Raw genomic sequence first — 24,708 nt, 5'->3', positions numbered from 1 at the left:
TCAATAAAAACAATGATCTCCAATTCCATCTGATTTTTCGAAAATAATAATACATTCTTCTTTACAATTCTATAAATTTCCATTGTGCATACAGACAAGTTTTTTATCCTTTTTTATTCTTTATTTTTTATATTTTATATATTTTACTTTATATTTATTTTTTTTCATCTGCTGATGGACAGCCGGGTTGAGTCTGTCACTTGACGACTGTATGTGGTGCTGCAGTAAACACAGATGTGTAGAAATCCCTGTGGCACACTGACTTAAGTATTCCCCTTTTCCTACAGCTTCACACTATACTTACAGTCCATTTCTTGGGTAGCTACCATCCATAGGAGGCTGTGTCATTTTCTTTCAGGACACAAAGCAATGCCTGAAGCATAGCAGACACCCTGTACTGTGTATGAGGCATATAGGAAAACAAATCATAGTTCATTCCATTTAGTGAGGACATACTATGTGCCAGAAATAGGATACAGAACTTGGTGACATCTCCAGGAGTCTCTGCGTACCTGGTTAGCCAGCAAAGCTCTTCGAGTCTAGGTTGAATTTCTCAGTCGAGGCCTGCTCTCACCTTCTGACAGGAAGGGCTGGGCAGGAGGGTTCCCTGGAGGAGGAGACACATTACTACCTCTCCTGGGCTTCTCTTCCACTTCTCTGACTCAACATTACCGTGGCCCCCTCATCCTCCACTTGCCCCTTGCATGCCAGTGAGGCATAGTGTCTGGCTAGACCAGAGCTTGCAGACCAGCCAGCACCAACCCACAGACAGGTTTTATTTGGCCCACACAGTCACATTTTTTTATTTGAATTCATTTTAACATTTAAAAGCTGGGGGATTTTGCTTTAAAAATATCCAGATTTCTGTCTTCGTTTGGAAATTTGGAACATCTGGTGAGGCTGGGTCCCTCTTCCCATATGGCCAGCACTGGCTGAAACTAAATGGCCCGACCACGTGGTCAATGCCAGCTTCTCTACACCCAGCCTGAATTAACGCCTGTGGAGCCTGAGGTCATTTGGGAATGGTGTCCCCATCTGGGGACTCCAGAATCCCACAAGGGCCATCTGGGAATAATCCCTCCATATCACTTTCAGGAGAAACAGACAGGATACAATGATAGGTGGAGGTCAAGCCAACAGACCTATAATGGATGTACTACAAATCTCTGGTATAATAGGACAGGTGTCTTAATTTTAATCAATACAGGCTAAAGCAGTTCCCCAAAGAGGCTGCCTTCTGGGACCAAACCACACATTCAAGAGGCAGAGAGATGGAGACAAAAGAAAGACAGGGGCAGATGCAGAAAGCAAACAATTCAAGTTCTCTCTGTGTGTGTGTGTGTGTGTCTCTCTCTCTCTCTCTCTCTCTCTCTCTCTCTCTCTCTCTCTCCTTTTGCTAGCCCTTTCCTATCAACCTGGACCAGAATCGAGATGGATACCTTTTACTCTCTCCATTACTGGGTATTTCAGGGGCAAAGACTAAAGACTATTCCTTTTCCACACCAAGAGGGACCCCTGAGCAGCATCCTGGGAATGTTGGTTCTAGTTCACACAGTGAAGGCCAGGGTGATGATATCACAGTGGTCAGGACCCCCGCCAGGGTCTCTATAAACCCTTCTTCATCTATCTGTGTGACTTTAGTGCCTTCCAATGAGATCCCAAACAATTATTTTTTTTCTAGAAGATCCCTTGAAAACTTTAAGGTGAATGGCGATGGGTGAGGATGGTCTAGACTGAAGCAGTCTGAAGGACGTCTCAAAGACATGAGAAGCCATGCAGATGGGATGAGTTCCTACGTGGATAACAGGAGCCCTTACACAAAGCGGATGGCGGGGGGGGGGGTCCTCTTATAAGAAGTTGGTTAGTCCTTTCAGCATGTGCAGGTCTTAAAACACATTCTGGAAGGATCTGTCCACACAGGAAGGTTCCTGTCCATATACAGGTTAGGACAAAGTGGTGGTGGTGGTGCGGGGGGGTGGGGGGGTGGGTGGGACTTTTATCCAAGCAGAAGCGCTCATTTCAACAGAGAACACTCTTAGAATAAAAGTGAGGGATTTTCATTGGCGCGCCTGGGTATTACTTACAAAATGCTGCTCAAATACTAATGACCTTTACAACAAGGTGAAGGTTTTACTTAAGGATAAAGAGCTTGTGTGCTTCAGAGAGAAATCACAGTATCCTGCTTCTTGCACGTACGGAAAGAAGGAATGCTAACCGATTATGTTCTCAGCACAGCTCAGCCCCTAGATACAACTGACTTGAGCAAAGACCCTGCACCTGCTCAGGCAGCAGGTGGGAGCCCGGGAGAGGGCGGAGCAACTGGGCCCACTGCTCACATCGCATTGCCTCCGGTGGCCGCCAGGGGCAGCACCGAGGCGCCTGCCGCACCTCCCCCTCCCCAATCTCCACGCCCCGCCCTCCGGGCTCCTGCTCCCGGGAGCCCCGCAAACCCCGCTCCGCCCGCGCCCCGCACAGCACCGAGGCTCCCGGCCCGGTCCGCCCAGCTGCCCCTCCCCGGGGCCATGGGGGCACCCCCGGGCTACCGACCCTCTGCCTGGGTGCATCTCCTCCACCAGCTGCCCCGCGCTGACTTCCAGCTCCGACCGGTGCCCAGCGGTTTTGCGCCCCGCGACCAAGAGTACCAGCAGGTGGGATGGCAAACAGGGGCAAGGTGCCCCGGGAACAGGAGTCTGGGTCACAGTTCCTGCATCTTGGGGGTCGGGGACCCAGCCTGCTTTTGGAGGTACAAGAGCATGATTAGAGGTAGAGAGCTCATACCTTGAGGTTCCCCCCTTGGACGTGCGCTGGGAATGCAGACCCCTCTCTTACTAAATAAGAGAAAGCCAAGAGCCTAGACACCCCTCCCCAAGAGTCCTAAATGGGCGGAGATGAAGCCCCAGCATTTGGGCTCCCGAGACCTGCCTTGGAAGCCAGTCTTCAGGGTCATCTAAGGAAAGGTCCGCTCTTGAGGTCCTAGATGAGAAGGACCCCGCCCCTACAGAATCCCAGCTAGTAAATATGTCCCAGAAAAGGGGGTACCTAAGAGAGAGGACAGAGAGCGGGAAGTCTGGGAAGGGAGCTGAAGTCTGGGACCGGGGATTGATATTCTCAAATAGGGAAGAGAGATTTTAGGGCCAGGGCTGGGGAATGAGATGAGGTGAGATGAGGATTCAGGGTGTTTTGGGCCTGCCCCAGGACGGAAGGGGCTGTCAGGGCGTTAGAGAGGATCGGGTGGAGATGAGGTTAGTTTTGGGGATACTAAAGAGAGGCCTGGGTCCCAGGAGGGTGAGGCTGGTAGTGGAACCTCACAGAAGCTGGGTCTCCAGGGAAAGGGGCCCAGCTGCAGCTCTGGGTGGGGGTGTGTGAATGTCCCCTGACCCAGTTTAATTCAAGTCCTTGACTTTGAGATTAATGAGAAAAGCTTGGCTGAGCTGGGGGGCCTGGCGAGGGGGGCTGGGAGTCAGCTCTGCCCTCCCCCCAAATCTGAATCTCTGCGGCTTCTGGGAAAGGGGCACAGGGTTGGGAGAGCTTCGAGGGAGGGGGTGTTCCCAGAAAAGCAGCAAGGGGGAACGTGTGCTGTATGCTTGCTATTTGGGTCATGGCTGGCACAGCCTGAGCGGCTCCTCCCTGCCTACTCCACCCGCCCCCTCTCCCCTCCAAACAGGGACCGCCATCCCCTCGCCCACAGCCACTTACACAATCACAGCCTCCAGACGGTGGGTCCACCTACTCCCAGCCAGACTCACGGGGCTTATGGCTCCAGAGAGCGCCTCAGCCACGAGGAATCCCCCGTGGGCCCCCAGCACCACCACAGTTCACTCAACCTGATCTTCAACAGCCGGAGTCAAAGCTAGGGCACACACAGTCCCATCCCCGGGACATTCTTCCTCATAGAAATGACCACTGTGAACACAAAAAGACGCTACAAGGGTCTCTGGGACAGGACCTTCAGGATCACATGCCAAGGCACATATACACAGCACACTCATGTGTACACCATCACACACATGGGCACACACAAGCACCCCACACGTGACACGTCTACGCCCCCGTCTACACACACACACACAAACTCACAAACTCAAAGTCACACGCACATACACTCCACAGTCCACCAACACCACTCACTGACTGAAGAAGCTGTGTTCAGAAAGCATCAATGCCCACAAGTGTTCCCTTGCACACAGACATGCAGCATGATCTTCACAAACACCTTATATCCACAGCCCATATGCCCTCACCTGGTGGAAGGCAAATTCACAGCCACAGAAACACTGCTTGCACTTGTCACTCACACAGGTGATGTGAAGGACAGGCAGATATGCTACGGTTCAGGGACAACAGTCCCTGGGAATGCAGGGCTGTGATTCCAGATCTCATCCTGCCCATATCCTGCAGTGTAGCTCCAGGCAAGCTTGTCCAGCTCTAGGCCTCTGAGAAGACAGGTGACACAGGTCTCCTGAAAGCCCCTATCACATGAAGAGCCTACAGTTCTGTAATTTATTTGAGACAGGGCCTCACTCTGTAGTCCAGGCTGGCTGGAGTTTATGTAACAACCTTCCTGCCTCAGCTCCAGAGTGTTGGGGTTATAGGGGTGAACTGCCTTTCCTAGCTCAGAGATAGGATGTTCTGCAAGGTGTTCCCAGCTATGAACACCCTTTCTGCCTGCCTTTCCTTCCCTCCTGCCTTTGGGTCTCACTACATATTACCCTGTCAGTCTCTGGTTTTCTGTAGTTCTTTCTCTGTGTGTCTCATCATCTCTCTGTCTGTCTCTCTTCCTCTTCCCTCTCTCCCTATTTGTGCTAGATCCCTCTGGAATTTTTTATGTCTTGTCTCTACATTCCTTTTTTTTTTTTTTGCCTTTGTCTCTTTCCTTGCCTGCCTCTTCTGTCTGCCTATTCCTCTCTATTGCTTGATCTGTCTTCCTTCCCTATCTCCATCTCTGAGCCCTGTGTGTATGTATCACAACACACACATGCAAGCTGTCACAGCACCCTGTCCCCATCCCCAGCCCTGGGGTGACAGACTCAACTGCAGTGGGTGTGTGAGCTCAGCAGCAGGAGGGAGATGGGGTAAAGAAGGCTGTCTCTCCTGCTCCCCTGAAGTACGGAAATGGAAGCCTTCCTGCGCCTTCATCCCACACAGTTCAGAGGGAACCTCTAGAAGTTCGTGAGACATGCTGCACTCCTATGGCCTGATTGCGGTGAGGAGGAAACCGAGACTCAGAGAGACGAGGCCCCTTTTGAGGCCGTACAACCTGGGAAGAACAAGCAGGGTCAGAACCCCAAACCTGGGCTCCTTACTTGGATGCTGCCTCCGGCAACCTAGCCCTAAATTCTGGATGGGCCTCAGTTGCTAATATGAGAGAGAATAGGCATCTCAACTTTTCCACAACCTGGGTGCCATCAGGGGCTGGGCTTCGTGCCCCTGAGCCCCCCAACTGAGGAAGAGCTTTTTGTCTGGGACACGATAGTGCTCTCTGAGGCTTCTCATCACTTCTTCCTCAGGCTCTGCTGCTGGTGGCAGCCTTGGCCGGGCTGGGTTTGGGCCTGAGCCTCATCTTCATCGCCGTCTACCTCATCCGCTTCTGCTGCTGCAGGCCCCCAGAACCCCCTGGGGCCAAGAGTCCCCCACCCGGAGGAGGCTGTGTTATCTGGAGCTGCATCGCTGCCCTTCTCGTGGGCTGGTAATGGGGCCCCAGGATGGGTGGGGTGTGGGGATAGAGCTCCCTACACTTGCTCTCAGTCTTGTTTAAGCTACCTTGGGGTATGGGCCCTGAGTTGGCGCAGAGAGTACCTGTCTGCTTGGTGAGTGGAGGCCTAGAGGCTTAAGAAGGATGAAGCAGCCAGCCTGGGAGTAGAATTGAAAGCCTGGGATAGGTTTGGGGTTCTCAGTGGTTGTGCTACCTAGGGGAGTGAGATGCTCTCTCTAGACCTCCGTGTCCACATCTATAAAGTGAGTTTTGCAATACTATCCATACCCTCCTTAGTCACACTAAGACTAGAGAGGGCACAGCACCTGGGTCCTAGGGGGTGTCCTCCGTGTCCGCACTGAACAAAGAGTTATTCATTCACTGAGCTCATTCATTCAACAACTGAACATAACTACCATGTGCCAGACACGGGACATGCCAGCCCAGGCACTCTGTGACTTCAGCCAGAGTTTCAGTCAAGGAAACAGCAGGCCTTACAGGGCAGCAGCAGCACCTGCTCAGCCCACACCCAAGCTGGGTCTGAGGCTTTTAAGAGCTGTGCTCAAGATGGCCACACCTGGCTCTGATTGAGGGAAGCTCAGGGAGGGAGAGAAAATGAATTTTCAAGCCCATATGGTTTAAGAGGCAAGTGGAGATTCAGACTCATGGAAAAAGAACCCTCTCCTCCCACTTCCCCCTCAGGACCCCCAATAGGAACTCCACAGGAGCTTCAGTGAACTTGACACCAAGATTGCTGGCTCTGAGACCAGCCCCTCCTAGGTCATGGTTAGCTGACTTATGTCACATATGAGAGTATTCAGGACCTGCTGGGACCTCATGCACGGTTAGCAGGAGCCCTGGTGTCCAGCCATCTGGGGGTGTGGCCTGGAATAGTCACTCCAATCTGGGCTCTGGTCCACTCTTCTCATTGTAGGAAAAAGAGGGTGTGTGTTTGGGAGTATATGGGGGCTGGGCACCCTCTGTCCAAGATGTTTTCTCATCAGGCTCTCCAGAATGAGGGTGGCTGAGGGAGGCTGACAAAGGCCCAGTGGGGGAGAGTCACAACCCCAGCCCCCTCAGAGCCTGGGAACAAGAGGAGCTTTGTAGGGTTCTGAACAATGGGGCAGGGCCAGTAGGCTCCCATCCAAGGGATGGGGTGGGGGCCTGTGTAGCCCAAGGCTGGGAACTGTGAGGGCATCAGGCTCTCGCCCCCTCCAGTGTGAGGCACAGACTCAGGGAGAAAAGTGGGTCCCCATATTCAAGCCCCACAATGGAAGTCTGTGTGTTGGCTGGGCAGGGACAAGAGCCCAGCTCCTGGTCTGGCCTTCAGCCCTCCCTCCCACATTCTCTTACTCCTCTTCCAGCTGGCCAGATGCCTGGATCCCTGGGCAGCGGAGGGGAAGGCTGAGAGCTCCCAGCACGCGGTCTTTTACAAAAGAATAGGGGCTAGCGACCTTGTGCTCCTAGGAACCTTTAGGAGGCAAGGGCAAAGAAGACCAGGAAGGGCTAGGATGAGACAGGGGTTGGTGCCTAATGACTCCTAAGACAAGGCTGTGAATTCTCGGGTGTTTTGACAAAGGATGGAGGAGCTGGTTGTGAGCTGATCATAATTAGGAGTTGATAACCTTTTATCCAGGGATAGGCAAAACCAGGGTTCCATTCTGGGGAGGTGCGAGTTAAATCTGGGGGCTCCTTCTTTTCCACCACTCCACCCACCATTAGCATCACAATGACGTCTTTCCAGCTTGGGGGAGTGAGGTCTTCAGGTTACCCTGGCAACTGGTGGAGGCCAACCTTGGGCTGTTCTTTTTCCCACGGAGGATGAACCAATAGGGTGGATGCAGAGATTGGATAGGCAAATGAAGCAAAGGGGAGGACTGGTAAGTGTGGAGGCATGATCCTGCCCTCCAGATTCTGAGACTGTTTGGTATTTCTTCTTCCTTCTTCTCTCAGTGCGGGCATTGGCATTGGTTTCTATGGCAACAGCGAGACCAGCGATGGGGTGTCCCAGCTCAGCTCAGCTCTGCTGCATGCCAACCACACACTCAGCACCATTGATGACTTGGTGAGAGGGGCAGCAAAGAGCCAGACTGCAAACTCATACCTCAATTGATCTCCACATGGGAATGTGGTCCCCCACTGAGGAACAAAAGAAACCAAGATCAAAGCAGATCCCAGACCAGAAACCTAATCCCCAGATCAGAACTGTAAACTCAGACCTGCTGACATTAGACCATATGTTCCGCCCAAACCCTGCAACCTGGAGCTGGATCTAGAAGATTCAGACTCAGGCTGAAGACTCTTATCCAGGCCCAGGCCTGCACTTCCGTTTATAACCAAGCCAGAGACAAAACACCAAGGACACTGGTCCCTGTCTTCAGGCCAGATCTAAGACTACAGGTCCTATCCTTGGACCAAATACAAGCTCAGGGACCCCCACCACCACCACTGTGAGATCTTATACCCCAGGATATAAGCTTGGGACTGAGATGCAGGTGTTATATTTCAGTGCCTACTTGTGTAGAGCCAAGGAATCAGATTTGAGATCCCAGACTCAAAAGGACTGATGCAAACTTCAGACTTAAGACTCATCCTTCCATTTTGACTTAATTTCAGTGCTGGGGTTAGAATCTTTACCTTGGACTCAAGCTCCTGACTAAACTAGAGGACCTGGGAGCCCCACCTTGACTCACCTTTTCCCCCTGTCTCCAGATGCCCCAGAACTCCAAATCTCAGGCAACTGACACTCCTCATCCCTGCTTCACCCCCGAGATCCCATCCCTCAGCCCCAACCCTAGGCTTTGGAAAAGGCGGTCCCAGACCTGAGACCATGTCATCTCCCCAGGTGCTGGAAACAGTGGAGAGGCTGGGTGAGGCCGTGAGGACTGAGCTGACCACCCTGGAGGAAGTACTATCAGAACGTGTGGAGCTGGTGGCCGCCACCCGGGGAGCCAGGAGGCAGGCTGAGGCCATGGCTCAGCACCTACAAAGACTGGCCTTCTGGCAAGGAGTGTCCCTCAGCCCAGTGCAGGTGGCTGAAGATGTGACTTTTGTGGAGGAGTACAGGTGGGAAAAGGACCTTTCTGTTTTTTTTCTTTTTTAAGCATTGTAGTCTCACACTAGTCCCTGGGGGGATGTGGGACAGTATCTGGAGACAGTTTTATTTGCCCCACTGGGGAAGCAAAGCTACTGTCACCTGGTGGAAGCAGGGGTGATGCTGGTCAGCATCCTTCAGGCCAGCCCCACTGTGAAGAATTACCCAGTTGTGAATATAGACCAGGCTGACAAACTGAGCTGTGAGGTTGGATCCAGACATTTGGGGGCCCATCCTCATGTTTACATACCCCCTCCACAGTCTCCTCTCTCATTCTTTCACTCACTCGGCCATTCCTTGACTCATTCGTTCAGCAAATCAATCACAATTCAGTTTCCTCTTGGACTAACCCAGTAGCAAACCTACCTACCAGATTATTTGGGAGGCAACTGTGTTCACTGTGCAACTACTTAGCATCTGGTGAGAGACAGCACATGTGGTTAGGAACCTTAGCTTCAGGAGACCACTCTGTATTTGTGCACACTTACACAAGTTTCTTTGGCCTTGGTTTTCCCACCTTAAAGTCAGTCCTGTCGTGCGTAGCTCAAAATGCCTTGTCCAGAGTTAATAACTTTGAGTGTCTGAAACAAAGACTACGTTATGACAGATGGAACAGTGCCAGTAAAGTACAGATATGCCAAGCAAAAGGGATGACACAGGAAATCCCACCCAGGAAAGATTCTTTAGCAGGGAGATCAGAATAAAACAGGCTTACAAAGCCAGACCTGGTGGTATAGGCCTGTAATCTCAACTACTCTGGAGGCTGAGGTAAAAGGGTTGAAAACTCAAGGCCTGCTTGTCCTACTGAGTAATTTCAAGGTCAGTCTGAATAACTCAGTGAAGCATTGTCTCAAAGAGGAAAAAGAAGGCTGAGGATCTGGATAATGGAAGAATGTTTGCCTAGAACTGACTGCTGAGGGACTGAAAGTGTGATTTAGAGGTAAAACTTCTGCCTAGAATCCCCCAGTGAGGGACTGTGGGTATGACTCAGTGGTAGAGCACCTGGCTGGAATCTCCCAGTGAAGGGGATGTGGCTCAGTGGTAGAGCACCTGGAATTCACCAGTGAGGAAATGGGGAGTAATGGTCAGTGGTAGACCACCTGCCTAGAATTCCCCAGTGATGGGCTGGGTTTGTGGCTCTGGTAGAGACTTACTTAAAATCTACTACTGAGGAGGTGGGGGACTTGACTCCCGTAGAGTTGCCTACTTAGCATGTGTGAGGCTCTGTGTTCACCAAAGCATCAAACGGAGTAAGAAGAGAGGAACTAGAGAGATGTATTAGTGGCTTAAGGGCACTTGCTGCTTGTATAGAAGACCCAGGTTCGGTTCCCAGCCCTCATGGTAGCTCACAACTATCTGTAACTCCAATTCCATGGGATCCAACACTCTTTCTGACCTCTGCAGACACCAGGCATGCATTTGGTAGATGTACATACATGTAGGTAAAGCACTCATAGATATAAAATAAATATTTTTAGAAAGCAAGTTTTCTGTAAGGAGGGTGAATGAGAGCTTTGGAGCATGTAAAATAGGAAGGGGCTTGTCAGGGGACAGGCAGGGCAGTTTATGTGAAAGTGTTTAGAAGGGCCATACTAAAAGGTGACACTGGGGAGGAAAGAGCAAGCTGTGAAGCCCTCTGAGTCAACCATCCATCTCAACAGCCAGCAAGACCTGGCTTTATATCCACTCAGTTATTTCATTTCTTCTTGAGTTTAGCTGATGCTCCCGAGTCTTCTGTTCCCAAGCAGGAGGCCATGCTGCTTAGTACAATCACACTGGGGCTGAAACAATCCCAGCAGCAGATGATGCTGGAGATGAGGCAGTGGGAGGCAGGCAGGTCTAGGTCCAAGGGCCACAGGTTCTGTGTCAGCCTGGTCAGGGAGGTAGAGGGGACTGTGACAATGATGCTTGGCAGATGCTCTGGAAAAGTGTCTGGTAAAAGACAGGCCCTCAATAAATACACTGGGGCCATGGAGGTGAGTGCAGAGGTATGGCCGGGGACAAGGTCTCGGGGAGTGCAAACCACAATTACATGGTGACTGCTGAGAATGAATCTCTTTGTGGAGCACTCACGGTGTGCCAAGTGCCGAGTTTGGGCCCCCATGTGGCTTCCTCTACAGTCCGGATGCATTACTTACTTACTTACATACTGTGTCGCGTTCACAGCTCCCCGGATGATGATTTAGCTAACACGAACTTCACCCACAAGCCCATTCTCCTAGGACCGTTCCATGTGTCCATTCATTCACCTGGCAACGGATTTTGAATTTGATTCTGATATGCCACTCATGTTCCTGGTAGGGAAACTGAGGCAAATAGGTTACATGGCTAATTGCGTAATTGAGACCTAGACATCAGACCTCTGAAGTGTGCATTTAGGTCCTGGGTGACTGACAGTACTGGCTCAGGGATTTATTTAGAGAGGCCAATGCATGTGTCCACAAACACAGAACTTCTGTGTGATCTGTTCAGGGTAGGTTTCAGGTGCTCCAGAGTCTTGTGAGCCCATGCACCGTTTCACCAATGAACTTTGCTGGGCAGCAGGGAGGCTGCAGGGTCGGGTTGGGTTAGCGTGAATCTGAGGTCCTGCTGGCCTCCAGAAGCCCACTTCTTTTCCCTTCTTCCTACAGGTGGCTGGCCTACGTCCTCCTGCTGCTCTTGGTGCTGCTGGTTTGCCTCTTCACCCTCTTGGGCCTGGCGAAGCAGAGCAAGTGGCTGGTGGTTGTGTGAGTGGGGTATATTGCACAGGGGAGAAAACCAGGCGGGTTTCCAGCATGCAGCATTGCTAAAGTCTTAGGAAAGACAAAGGCTGTGTTTTCTATAAAGGGGTGGGGGGGATGATCAGGTGATCGCTGACATGGCACAGATACGTTTTCCCTTGGTCACCACAACAAGCCCATGGAGGAAGTGCCACCAGGTCCTCTGTATGGCAGGTGAGGGACTTATGGTAATGTGGGGACACATAGAACCCATGCACTTATTGAATAGTTTGCTGTGTACCAGATATCATTCTTAGGACTTCATGGGACTTTTACACTCAGTTACCCAGGGATGTAGGCATTGACCTCTGTAGAAGGAGCAGCGGGCAGGCCTGCTTTTCGTCCCGCCCAGCTCCCGCACGACTAGCTTCATACCCGAAATAACTACACAGAAACTGTATTCATTTAAACACTGCCTGGCCCGTTAATTCTAGCCTCTTGTCGGCTAATTTTTATATCTTGCTTAACCCATTTCTAATAATCTGTATAGCACCATGAGGTGGTGGCTTAAGGGGGAAAGATTCAGCATATCTGACCTGGCGGCTGGCTCCATCACATCTGCTTGACTCAGCTTTCTTTCTCCCAGAATTCTGTTCTGTCTACTCCACCCACCTATGTTCTGATCTATCAGGCCAAGCAGTTTCTTTATTAACCAATGAAAATATGACCCTCCTCCATCATTTCCCCTTTTTCTGTTTAAACAAAAAAAGAAGGCTTTCATTTTAACATAGTAAAATTACATATAACAAAACAGTTATCAAGCAAGAATTACAGCTACAATATTTATATCTATTTTATCTTTTATCATAACAAAGGAAAATAACTATAACTATCTATTCTTCAACTCCATCAAAGACTCCAGAAGGATATAATATTACCTAAGTAAATGAGAAGTAAGCAACCTACAAAATTCTAGAAATCACAGAGACATCTCGCTGCCTGGACAGTCACCCAAAGTTTCTCTGTACTGTTGGGGCATCCATCTTTGGCCTACAGGCCCATAGTATCCAGAGACATTTTCATGAAGCTGGAAATTTCAAAGGCAGTTCAGTGACTATCTGCTGTGTCCTGCAGAATGTCTCGCAGACTCTTTCCTGAATCAGGAACCCCGAAAGATCATCTCACCTTTAGGCAAGTTTAGCAGTCCTCTCACTGTGGGTTCTCTGTGTCCAGTTTATGCATCAGTCCAGGCAAGAGCAGTTTCTTGCCCAAATGGCTATCAAACTCCATAGGAGCCTCTTTGATGCCCATCCTTTTCTTGAAGTAGCTGGGGCTGCCAGGAGCAGACGTGTCTCATTGTCATGAAAAGCCCTAAGTTTTTGAAAGATATGAGGAATGCTTATCTGAAATATATATATATGTATATATATATATATATGCATATCTAGAAAATCTAACTAACACAACTACAAGCTTGATGATTATTAATGATTATCCATTAACAACCTGTATACATTACACAATCACAATACCTTAGTCAAGGTCAGAAATACATATACATATAACAAGATTGACCTTAAATTTATATCAATAAAGTCAAATCCATACCAATGCAAATTATTCCTATCTCTATCATATCCCCCTTTAAATGTAAAAGAACATTTATAAACAGTATTTGGGAATATGGGCACAGTTATTTCTTTCCAAACTGCTTCCTGCTGAATGGGGGCGCTGTTAATCAGATCTTTCATGGTGTAACCTGTGTGCCAGATTCATCTCAGTCAGCATTAACTGAAGTAATATTTTGGAAGGTGTTCACAGCAACCTTTCAGGAGGGCATGGTTTATCATACCATATTAGAATAGAAGCAATACACAGGGTCTCATCCTCTGTGAAAACAAAAGGAGAACTTTTCCAAAGCATCATAACCTTAGATCCAAATTTTGAAGTATTTTCAAAATATCTATGTTGGATTTGTTCAACAGCATTTATAAACAAATATCTTTTAGCATCTGTTGCTCCTTCCTCAGCATTCAAACAATTCAGAGAGAGCATAATAGCATACAGTATCAAGATTCTCTGTGTATTTTCCATCTTTGTGCAGCTTTGTTTTAACCTCTGTTTCTTTTATTTTTACTTTTACTTTTTGAGACAGGTTCTCTGTATATCTTTGTCCTGGAATAACTCTGTAGACCAGGCTGTCCTTGAACTCTCAGAGATCCATCTGTCTCTGTCTCCTCAGTGCTGGAATTAAAGGTGTATGCTACCACACCTTGAACTCACAGAGATCTGTCTGTCTCTGCCTCCCAGGCATTGGGATTAAAGGTGTGTCCTGCCACACCTTGAAGTCACAGACGTCAATCTATCTCTGCCTCCCAAGTATTGAGATTAAAGGTGTGTGCCACCACACCCAACTACTCTCTTTCTTTCTTTTTGTTTTTTACTTTAAGAACTTTTAGCCTGCATATATTCTTAACACACTGTAAATCATTTAGAGATTTTCTTTGTTTTTGAATCTCTCTTTACTGTATTTCTCTCTCTTTTTCTGACCACATGAGCCTTTAAATTACTGAGCAATATGGGTAGGATTAAAGCCGTGGCTTTGCCAGCTGGATCCAGCCCATCCTTAGCTTTCTGCGATTCCAGCCTTGTGGCTGAGGTACCGGCCAGACCCGTATTCATTGCCACAACTCTACAGTGTTTCAAGGTCCCTGCCAGCAAGCAAGCTGCAACATTCTGCTCACAGACCACACTCAGTCAGACTGCCTGCCTGAAAGAGTCAGAGTTTGCACTGGCAGTACGGACCAGAACGCCAGCATTTTAAAACTGCACAGCTTTTTCCTGCTACGGCTGAAAACCGAAAAGCATGCATTCAGCTTTTCATCAACACCGTTTAAGTGTTTCGTGGAAGGTTTTGCGGCTAAAGCTGAGTCAGGAAGCCTCTCTTAGATGAGAGCGCTTGCTTGCCTGTAGCAAGCAGAGCAGACCCGAGAAATTGCTGCTACCAAGAAAACATGCTTTACTCTATTCTTTCCCAAGCTTTCTCAGGCTTTCTGTGGATTCAGTTATCCATGTCTGGGCACTATTTGTAGAAGGAGCAGCGGGCAGGCCTGCTTTTCATCCCGCCCAGCTCCCGCACGACTAGCTTCATACCCGAAATAACTACATGGAAACTGTATTCATTTAAACACTGCCTGGCCCGTTAATTCTAGCCTCTTGTCGGCTAATTTTTATATCTTGCTTAACCCATTTCTAATAATCTGTGTAGCACCATGAGGTGGTGGCTTAAGGGGGAAAGATTCAGCATATCTGACCTGGCGGCTGGCTCCATCACATCTGCTTGACTCAGCTTTCTTTCTCCCAGAATTCTGTTCTGTCTACTCCACCCACCTATGTTCTGACCTATCAGGCCAAGCAGTTTCTTTATTAACCAATGAAAGTATGACCCTCCTCCATCAGACCTCTGTTTAACAGTGGGAGGTGTTTGAAACCCATGTGACTAGGTCAGGACCACACAGCAAGAAGTACTGTGGTGGGGCTCAAGTCCAGCCTGCCCATCACTGGAAGAGTTTATCCTTCTTCTCCTCCCTTGTGGCCCACTGTCTGTGGACTCTCCCTGGGAGATTAGTCCAACTACTGCATCTAGGCTCTCATCAAGGCTTGGAGACTCATAGAACACACTGTGCTGAACAAGTATATGACTGGGGGCCAGGTCTTCCAGTTTACCACAGCTGTTAACCTCCCCCACTACCCCAGGACCCAGAATTATTCTACCCCTCACAGCCCTGGACATAGGTCAAGACTTAAATAAACCAAGCTCTGAGTTTCAGAAATTAACTCTGAAACACTCTCCACACCTTACATCCTGGAGGTGGAGAAAGTGGAGAAAGGATAGCTAAATAAAATAGGCTGTAGATGGGCCTGAAACTAGCTTAGAACCTCCAGGACCCTGTGCAATGAAATCCCAGTGAATTCAGCTGATGGGTGGACAGCTGCCCGCTAGGGTCCAGGAACAGCTGGGATAGTGGTTGCTGACCTGCAAGCCAAGACCTTCCCCTCTCCTTTGCCAACTGAACAGATGTTCTATTTGACGTCAATCTGGGCCTTACCCCACCCTTTACTCCCATGCCTCTGACGCTAATCCTCTAGGCTATGGATGTTGGTGGGTACTGGGGAGGGCTGTGATTGGATGTGGGGTATAGAAAGAGGCAAGGCTGATTAAGAGATCTGAGTCCAATCACCTCCCCCTCTAGGATGACTGCCATGAGTCTCCTGGTGCTTGTCCTGAGCTGGGGTTCTATGGGCCTAGAGGCTGCCACAGCTGTGGTAAGTATGAGACTCTGGATTGGGGTGTTCTGAATCCTGGGGTGGGTGTGACCTAATTATTGCCATTAATCCTAAGGCTTGGTGGATATGATCACAGTTCTGAGGTTTCAAACTTATTTGCTGGGTCCTGAGAGGGCAGAAGCTGGGGCCTAGACTAGACTCCTCAGTCTGAGGAGAGTTAGGGTCTAGACCCCTGGATCTGAAGGAGCAGGGTTGGAGCCTGGACCTTTGAGTTCTATGAAAATAAGAAATTGGACATTTCTGATCTGATCCCTTCCTATTTCCTTCATCAGGCCCTCAGTGACTTCTGTTCCAACCCAGACACCTATGTGCTGAACCTGACCGAGGAGGAGACAGGGCTCAGCTCAGGTGACTCCCATAAATCCCTGCGGTCCTCGGCACTCCCTGCCACTCCCCTAGTGCCCAGTCCATTGTAGGGGGAGAGTGTAGAATCATCTGGCAATCCTGGCAGGATGGTAAAAGGGCAGGATCAAAATGTGAGTGGTGGGGGTGGTGGAGTGGGCCATGGTCCTCAGTGATAGGAGAATTTGATTGATTATGGGAGAACAAGGAAGCATAATTAGGTTAGTTGAATTCCAGGTGCAGGTGAAGTAGAAGGGATGGAAGTATGTGGTGTGATATTGCCCACCTATAATCCTAGCACTCATGATGTGAAGGAAGAAAGATCAGAAGCTCAAGATGATTCTCAGTTATATAGCAAGTTTAAGGCTGGTTTGTGGTACACGACTCTGTCTCAAAACAAGAGCAACAAACTGAACAACAAAACAGGAAGGAAGAAGAAAAGGAGGGAAGGAAATGGAAGGAAAGGGGAGAAGGGGAGGGAACAGAACTGGGGAGTAAAGGGAGGGAAGGAAAGGAAGTGATGAAGGGAGAGGAAGAGGGAGGGGAAAGAGAAGGGAGAATGGGAGGAGAGGGAAAGGAGAGTGACTAGCAGGTCTTTGAGACCCCAAGAAAGTTCCAAACTGGGGAATGTCCGCTGGGCTATGGCCCTCCAGATTTGCCCAGGGAGAGTCTAGGCCCAGGCTCATAGCCTGCTCCTTTCTCTCCCTCCACTTCAGACATCCTCAACTATTATTTCCTGTGCAACCAGGCGGTCTCCAACCCCTTCCAACAGGTTAGGACTGTGGGCAAAGAAACGGGAAATGAGGAGATGGCTAATGTGGAGCCCCAAGGGCATATGCTGGGCTGCCCTTCTGGGAGGTGGAGGGGTCCTTAGGGTCTTGAGTTGTGTATTCTAGTGGACAGATGGCATGGTGGATACCCTGACCTGAGTCCTCATCTCTCTTCTCCCCCTGCAGAGGCTGACTCTGTCCCAGCGAGCTCTAGCCAGCATCCACTCCCAGCTGCAGGGCCTGGAACGGGAAGCTGTCCCTCAGTTCCCTGCAGCACAGGTTAGGTCAATGGACTGCACCAGTGGGTGGGGGGAGCTGAGCCTGGTGAACCTGTGGGATGCTGGCCCATCTCATGTGAAGGGGCAGGTTGATTGGGTCAGATAGACTTGTGGAGCTGGCTCTTCTCTAAGTAGGCATGATTTCATGTTGTGTGCAGAGCCTACGGGAAGGGGCAAGGCAATAGAGCTAAGCAGCTCTCTGGGCCAGAGCCTCCAGAGGCGACAGAAGTAGGCTGGTCTCTTGGAGCTGGGGAGGAAGTGGAGGCGAGGGAGGATCTAGAGTGCTGTTGAACCTATGTAAAAGGGACTGTCTGGTCCCTCTGGGAAGTGGGGCAGGACATTGCTGGGTAGCATGACTGTGTAACTGTTCCCTCCCACAACAGAAGCCCTTGTTATCTTTGGAGGAGACGCTGAATGTGACAGAGGGAAGCTTCCACCAGTTGGTGGCACTGTTGCACTGCCGCAGTCTGCACAAGGTGCGCTCCTGTGTGCTTGCTTGCCTGCCTTCTGTCTTTTCCTCTCTCCTTCCTCTCCTCTCTCTTCCCCTCTGTCCCTCTCCGTCTCCCTCTCCCTCCCCTCCGCTTCTCTCTCTCCCCTCCTCCCGAGGTTTTCAGCTTCTACCTTCTCCCCTACTCTTTGAAAGCTGTTCAGCCTCTTAAGCCCTGGAAAGAGAGCCTGAGAAGGCTCCTAATTGCCTGGGTTGAATGCTAGAGATCTTGGATCTCTAGATGTGAAAGGGGCAGGGGAAAGGGGCAGCAGTCTGCTCAAGCCCCACTGTAGGCTCAGCTGTGAGCTGTGTGGCCTCAAGAGCAGGCCAGCATCTCTGAGTCTCAGCTTCCCCACCTTTACACCTTTGGGAGAACAATGATGAGCATCACAAAGACTCACCCTTACAACATCAAGAGTTGATCTAATAGAGACTTAACTGCTTTCCTTGGTTACAGTCCTCCCACACTGATACTGTCCATGCGTACAGCTTTCGCCCTGATCCTGACTCTATGGAGTCACTGGTCACTGACCCCCATAACCAGACCAGATGACTTTTTTCTTTTATGGTACTGGGGGATTGAATTCTGATACTCTAGCTTATTAGATGAGCACACTACCATTGGTGTGTATATGTGTGTGTGTGTGTGTGCGTGTTTAGGGTTTCATGTAGCCCAGGCTTGTTTCCAACTAGCTGCATAGCTGAGGGTGACCCTGAGTTCTGATCTTTTTGTGCATACCTCCCTCCTGAATGCTGAGATTACAGGTGTGTGATGGCACACCGGCACACCTGTATGAAGTACTGGGTATGGAACCCAAGGCTTCATGTATTTTAAGGAAGCGCTCCACCAACTGAGCTATGTCTGCAACCTCCAGTCTTTTTATTTTTATTATTATTATTTTTTTTTTTTTGGATTTTTCGAGACAGGGTTTCTCTGTAGCTTTTGGTTCCTGTCCTGGAACTAGCTCTTGTAGACCAGGCTGGCCTCGAACTCACAGAGATCCGCCTGCCTCTGCCTCCCGAGTGCTGGGATTAAAGGCGTGCTCCACCACCGCCCGGCCCTCCAGTCTTTTTAAAAAGTATTTTTTATTTTGAGGCAGAGTCTCATTAAGTTGCCCAGATAGACCTTGAACTCCTAATCTTCTGGTCTCAGCCTCCCCAGTAGCTGACAATATTTTCCAGACCCAACAGGGAATATTATTACATCTTCTGCAAACCCAGAGGCTGGGAGAAGGCAGTTGAGTGATTTTCCCAGAAGGCAAGGACGTCATGGAAGGGCACAGAGCTGCTTCTGGTGTGAACTGCTACGCATGGCCAGTCTGTCCCCTTCTGATTTTGAAACATTTTTACCCATCCAAGGGCTCACTGCAAATCAGATCTGGAGAACATATGCTTCTTCACCACCTCTGGTCATCTGGTCTACCTTAGGATTAGGATACAGACTCAGCAAACAAACTCCTCTCTACAGGGAGACCTAAGCAACACCTGGAGGTCCTTGCCCCAATTCACTATTGCTGGATATCCAAAGTCTGAGATTAATGTGGTATCCTGCCTCAGAGGGCAGGTACCAAAAAGTCAGTGAAGGGTCACTGAATAGGTAGGGGTTCTTGCTTTTTTATATACAGTGGCAAGCTGGGCCCCAATCTTCTTTTATGTCTCATTCAGATGCTGAGCTTTAATTCTGGTTCCAAGATGACTATGAAGGGAGAAAAAAGGGGTCAGAGTCTGTGCCAATTATTGAGATATCATGTGACCCTGGGCCTTGGTTCTCCATTTAGACCTTTTCCACCACATGTTAAAATTAGGGACAGGACTGAGGACTTTGCTCCATCTATAAAGTACTCACCACACAATCATGAGGACCTGCGTTTGATCCCCAGAAACCATGTAAAAAGGAGGGCATATGGTGCTCAGCACCGAGGGGGCAGAGACAGATAGTCAGTTTAGTGCACACCAGGTCCCAGAGAGAAAGCCTACTTAAAAAACAAACAAAACATTGCTGACAGTGACTTGATACACCTTTAATCCCAGCACTAGGGAGGCAGAACCAGGCAGATTTCTGAGTTTGAGGCCAGCCTGGTCTATAGAATGAGTTTTAGGAGTCAGGCGGTGGTGGCGCACGCCTTTAATCCCAGCACTCGGGAGGCAGAGGCAGGGGGATCTGTTGCGGGAGATCCTCCCGCTCCTCCAGCCTATAGCTGCTGGAGTATAAGCTAGTCAGGCAGCCGGGGTGCTGGCGACGCAGCCCCGCCGCTCCTATTACTACAGGGATCTTTGTGAGTTCGAGGCCAGCCTGGTCTACAAGAGCTAGCTCCAGGACAGGAACCCAAAAGCTACAGAGAAATCCTGTCTCGAAAAATCCAAAAAAAAAAAAAAAAAAAAAAAAGAATGAGTTTTAGGACAACCAGGGCTATATAGAGAAACTGTCTGGATAAATAAAACAAAATCCAAAATGTATTTGAACTTTAACCTTTGTTCCCACCCCACATGCACAGGTATACAACAACAACCCTTCCACATGTACACACACACACAAACACGCATAGACACAAATATACACATAAATAAAATATGGACAAGAGACACTAGGCTAAGAAAGAACGGACTGGGTGTGGTGGTGCACACATTTCATCCCAGCCCTTCCAGAGGCAGATGCAAAGAAAGGTGGATCTCTGGGAGTTTTAGACCAGCCTGGTCTACAAAGTGAATCCCAGGCCAGCTAAGCCTATAGGGAGAGACCCTGTGTAAATGAGAGGCAAGGGGGAGGTGTCTCTGGAACCTAAGAGACTTGGTTCCAGATTCAGCTCTGTACCTTCTAGGCTGTGTGTCTCTGTAAAAGCAGATTGCCCACTCTGGGCTTAGCTTCTTTCCACAGCGTCAAAGGCAGCATTGTATGGGGCTATTGGCACAGTATGTGTGCGCCTGATGCAAGCCTAACTGGTTAGTATCCTGGTGGGCTCCTCACCACACACTTCACTTACTCAACAGTAGGAGCCTCTTCCCTCACCCCAGCAGTTGCACCAGGAAATCAGGACTGCCCTTCCTGCTCGCTATCCTCACTTCCCCACAGCCACTGCGGCTGCAGACCCTGGCCCCTCCCCTCCTGCCAAGACCACAGCCTCTTGCATGCCCATCTGCTCATTCCATCTATCCAGAAACAGCTAGTAATCCTTTCAAACACAATCAGATCACAGTCTTCCTCGAAAAGCCCTTGTGTGAATCCCCCTGCACATGGATTAAAGCCAGGGCTCCTAGCACTGACCTAGCAGAGCCTGTATAGACAGCCCCAGCAAAAGCCGCCGTGTGGCCTCAGTCTTGGTGATTCTACCCATGTCCTCCATGTCACCCAGCTACCTGCCTCTGTCTGGAACTAACCATCTGCCTGGCTCCTTGTGCCCTTCTCAAATGGCCTCTGCTGGCACTGTCCTACCAGCTCACAAGCTACCTTGGTCCTGTGTACTGAAGGTTGCCAGTGCTGAGCAAAGGCAGGCTTAGTCCATTTCTACAGAATGAACCAGCACATTGGCTGTGCCACTGGGCATTGAGGTCACAGTGGTTCTGCTGTCCTCCAGGGCAGCAGCCACAGCAGACAGTCTTTTCTGCATGTGTATCATGTGCCATGTCCAATCCTAAGTTGTTACGTAAGCCAGCGATTTGTAGGACCCAAGGGGCATCTGACAATGTGTGGCAACATGCATTTCACAGCTACAGGAAAAGGGTGCCAGCATCCTCATCTGTCAGTAACATGTGGTTGGAACAAGGACGGGCAGGGCTGGTGCTGGTGGGAGGCAGCATGTAGAGGCTCTTCCACCTGGGATCCTGCGAGAGCAGTTCTCTGGGTGCAGAGTGGAGATGGTAGACCACTTTGCATGTGGGGTAGAGGCATGAGATGAAGTAGGAACGGACTGGTGGGCTGAAGCTCAGCCAAAGGCACAAGGTGAACATATGGATGGCCTTCCATGTTCAGAACAAGCTCTTTGACAGGAGACTACTCTTGGGCGCAGAGTCTCGGTGACTCATGCAATACCACTCAGCCAGGCAGGTGGATGGTTGGACCTGTGTCCAGAGCACATGTGTGCACACTCTAAGGCTTACCCTCTGCCTCAGGACTATGGCTCGGCACTCCGAGGCCTGTGTGAAGATGCCCTGGAGGGCCTGCTGTTCCTGATGCTCTTCTCTCTCCTGTCTGCGGGGGCCCTGGCCACCACCCTTTGCAGCCTGCCCCGTGCCTGGGCCCTCTTCCCGCCCAGGTCAGCAGGGGAGAGAGGGCAGGGTCCCCAGGGAGGGGACAGGAGGCAGCACCCAGGGCCACTGGTGGGGATGGGGCAGCCTCCTGATGGGTTCCCATCCTGCTTCTCTGCCACTCCCCACATCACACTCCAGTGATGACTACGATGACACAGATGATGACGACCCTTTCAACCCTCAGGTACAGACCCTGGTCTGTGGAGAAAGGCTGGGGTGTCAACTCGTGGGTCTGAGGGATGGTTGGTTCTGGGTCTCTGGGTCTGAGGAAGGGATGGGCCTGGGATAATGTGGGAGGAGAAATCAGTCTTGAACCTGAGGGAAAAGCGCTGAGGTCTGGGATCCTGGGTCTGAGGGAGGGACCCCCAGTATGTGACAGATTCTCATTGTATGTCTTCTCCCCATTATGGTGCTAGGAATCCAAGCGTTTTGTGCAGTGGCAGTCTTCCATCTGAGCCTCGCCTCCAGCCTGGAGTGGCCTTTCCTGTTAGGTAAGCTTTAATGACACCTTGGTGATCTGCTGGGCCTTGACTTATGGCACTCTGAGGCTGGGTGGGTGTCCACGGGAGTGTCTCCTGCCTATGTCAGCTCCTCATCTCTCCCTCTCTCTAGCTCCTTTCCTGGCTGCTGGAGAAGGCCCCACTAACCTGACCCTGACTGGGCTCTGACCACTAACACTGCTGGCCATGGACACCTCACATAGGATGACATTCTGCTCTGGCCCCAACATTCCCCCATTCCCATTTGTCTTTAGCACAAGGGACTGCTGAGATGGCAGAGCAGGGATCTGGGCTCGCTGGGAAGGGGGCTGACCTACAGCCAGGTGTCCCTCACCTCTGGCTGGCTGCTGGTATTGTTCTTGGAGGGACTAGGGGAAGCAGGAACAAGGATGTCTCTGCTCCTGCCATATTCCAGCAATCTCAACTCATGGCACTAACTTGAAAGAGGGTTGATTTGAAATAAAAGGGAAGACTATTTTACAAGTAGCTAGGACCTTCTTTTTTCTCCCCTCCTGGGAGAAGAAGTCCTAACTGAGCTAGAGAGATGACCCCTTCCCTGACAGTTGAAAGACAACTCTCCTCTTGTCTAGGTTCAGCACTGCTCTGGTTGTCCTGACAAAGGAAGAGGCAGCCCCAGGAAGAGAATAAACATAGCTCTAGATCTAAACATTCATGAATCCACAGGAACAACAAAGTCGAGCTTCCAGACATGTGGAATGTGAAGGCCTAGTGGGTTTAGGAACGGTGTGGCATCAACTCACTTCCTAGCAGTTCAAATCCAGCACAAGATGTCAGAAAATCTAAGTGTGTGCCAGTAAAGGGGAAGAAGTATTCAAAGAGAAAATAGAATATTTGTATATAGTGCTGCTAAGGTGATGTAGAAGAGGAAACGTGAAGATATAAATCTAGACAAGAAAAGATAAGGCAGTCAATGAGCTAAAAACTACAAACAAACCAACAAATATGGCAGAGGAAAAAGGGAAATTTATTGTACGGGAATAATGCCTATGTAGTTCTCTTTTGTAAAAAGAAAAAATAAGCACATATGACAAATAATTCATAAAAAGACAACTCAGTTTAAAAATAAGAAACTGAGATGAACATACAAAGAAACAAAAATCCAGAGACAAAACTCATAAAGTGGTTAAAATTCTAATGATTTCCAAACACAATGTGCTACTCCCCTGCCCAGTACTTACTTACTGTGACGTTAAATTGGGGTGCTGTCTGGTGCTGTTCTAGAAGCCCAGAGAAGAGGTGCTCAAAATATGCTGCCCAGAGGCTGTGAATCCCCAGTTGTGTGAAAACAAACAAACAAACAAACACCTACTTATCTGTGAAAGAATGGCAACTGTGATCCTTTGAGGAACGGCTTCCAGAAAGAGACAAGCAACTGAAGATGTGTGTGAAGAGCCCTCTGTCCAGGCAACACTTGGCTTAGTTACATGCTGGAGACAAAAAGTCCACAAAAGGAAGAGAAGTGACCTGCTAAGTAGAACTCTCTGGAAGACCAGCAGTTCTCTAAGGGAAGCCAGTAGAGCAGGATCCTCAGGTTGGGTGTGACAAACAGTGGCAGTCGGGTGCACAAGCACCAGGTGACAGACCCTGAAACGCCCCCACACAGCGGTTGGATGCTTCTGGGCCCCAGTCCAGGCACCACACTGCCGAATGTGGGCAAGTCAGTTGACTAGTTGAACCTCAGTTGCATTGTCAAGCAAATGGGTGTCATAAATCCAGAAACCTCAGTTCTGACAGGACAGGGAAAAGCAAAATAAATGCAACACGATGCCCTGGGTTACACACTGGCACACAGAAAACATTAATGAGAAAAGTATCGAAGTCTAAAGTTTGCGGCTTAGTTCAGAGTATTAAAGCAACGTCAGTCAGTTTCTTACTTTTTAACAAATAAACCAAGGTGAATCCGAGGTGATAGCAATAGGGGAAACTGGGCATCCTATGCCCAACTCCTGTATTATCTTTGCAACTTTTCCCCCCTGTAAACCCAAATTTATTCTAAAATAAAAGTTCATTATAAAAAAGAGATGGGAAGAAGCCTACCATGCTAACAGTAACAAAATGTTATAAAGTTATCAAAGTGTTATGTAATTACCAAAAGTCTCTAGTACAAAGTGTGATTAGAACCTGGGTTATTATTATTTTAACAGGTATCCCTAATTGAACAGCACAATTCAATCATTTCTGGTGTAAACAATGAGCTTTAAGAAAAGTCTACTGGGCCGGGCGGTGGTGGCGC

General features: G+C 49.5%; 1 protein-coding gene across 3 annotated transcripts; it reads left to right on the top strand.

The window, feature by feature from the left end:
- Positions 1-2,412: 2,412 nt before the first annotated feature.
- Positions 2,413-24,495, top strand: Ttyh1 (tweety family member 1). Of its 3 annotated transcripts, none has more exons than XM_075942371.1 (14): positions 2,413-2,648; positions 5,508-5,686; positions 7,646-7,757; positions 8,538-8,758; positions 11,417-11,512; positions 15,739-15,811; positions 16,105-16,180; positions 16,891-16,946; positions 17,131-17,223; positions 17,606-17,698; positions 21,817-21,959; positions 22,093-22,138; positions 22,371-22,445; positions 23,697-24,495. In XM_075942371.1, the coding sequence occupies exons 1-13, from the start codon at positions 2,523-2,525 to the stop codon at positions 22,407-22,409; spliced, it is 1,353 nt and encodes a 450-aa protein (XP_075798486.1). In that variant the 5' UTR covers positions 2,413-2,522; the 3' UTR covers positions 22,410-22,445; positions 23,697-24,495. The 3 variants fall into 3 exon arrangements, with proteins under 3 accessions (XP_075798486.1, XP_075798478.1, XP_075798471.1); XM_075942363.1 differs by having other exon boundaries at positions 23,045-24,495; XM_075942356.1 differs by having other exon boundaries at positions 22,567-24,495.
- The last annotated feature ends 213 nt before the right edge of the window (positions 24,496-24,708 follow it).

This window comes from Microtus pennsylvanicus, chromosome 1 (assembly GCF_037038515.1).
Source record: "Microtus pennsylvanicus isolate mMicPen1 chromosome 1, mMicPen1.hap1, whole genome shotgun sequence".
Lineage (NCBI taxonomy): Eukaryota > Metazoa > Chordata > Mammalia > Rodentia > Cricetidae > Microtus > Microtus pennsylvanicus.
Note: the sequence above shows the minus strand (reverse complement) of the source record. Positions and strands in the feature narration are given on the sequence as shown.

Bases quoted from the DNA above. Each gene is read 5' to 3' on its own strand.
- Ttyh1 (XM_075942371.1), top strand. From the start codon at position 2,523: ATGGGGGCACCCCCGGGCTACCGACCCTCTGCCTGGGTGCATCTCCTC. The intron at 2,649-5,507 runs GTGGGATGGCAA...CTTCTTCCTCAG, and splicing joins GCGACCAAGAGTACCAGCAG to GCTCTGCTGCTGGTGGCAGC. The intron at 5,687-7,645 runs GTAATGGGGCCC...TTCTTCTCTCAG, and splicing joins GCTGCCCTTCTCGTGGGCTG to TGCGGGCATTGGCATTGGTT.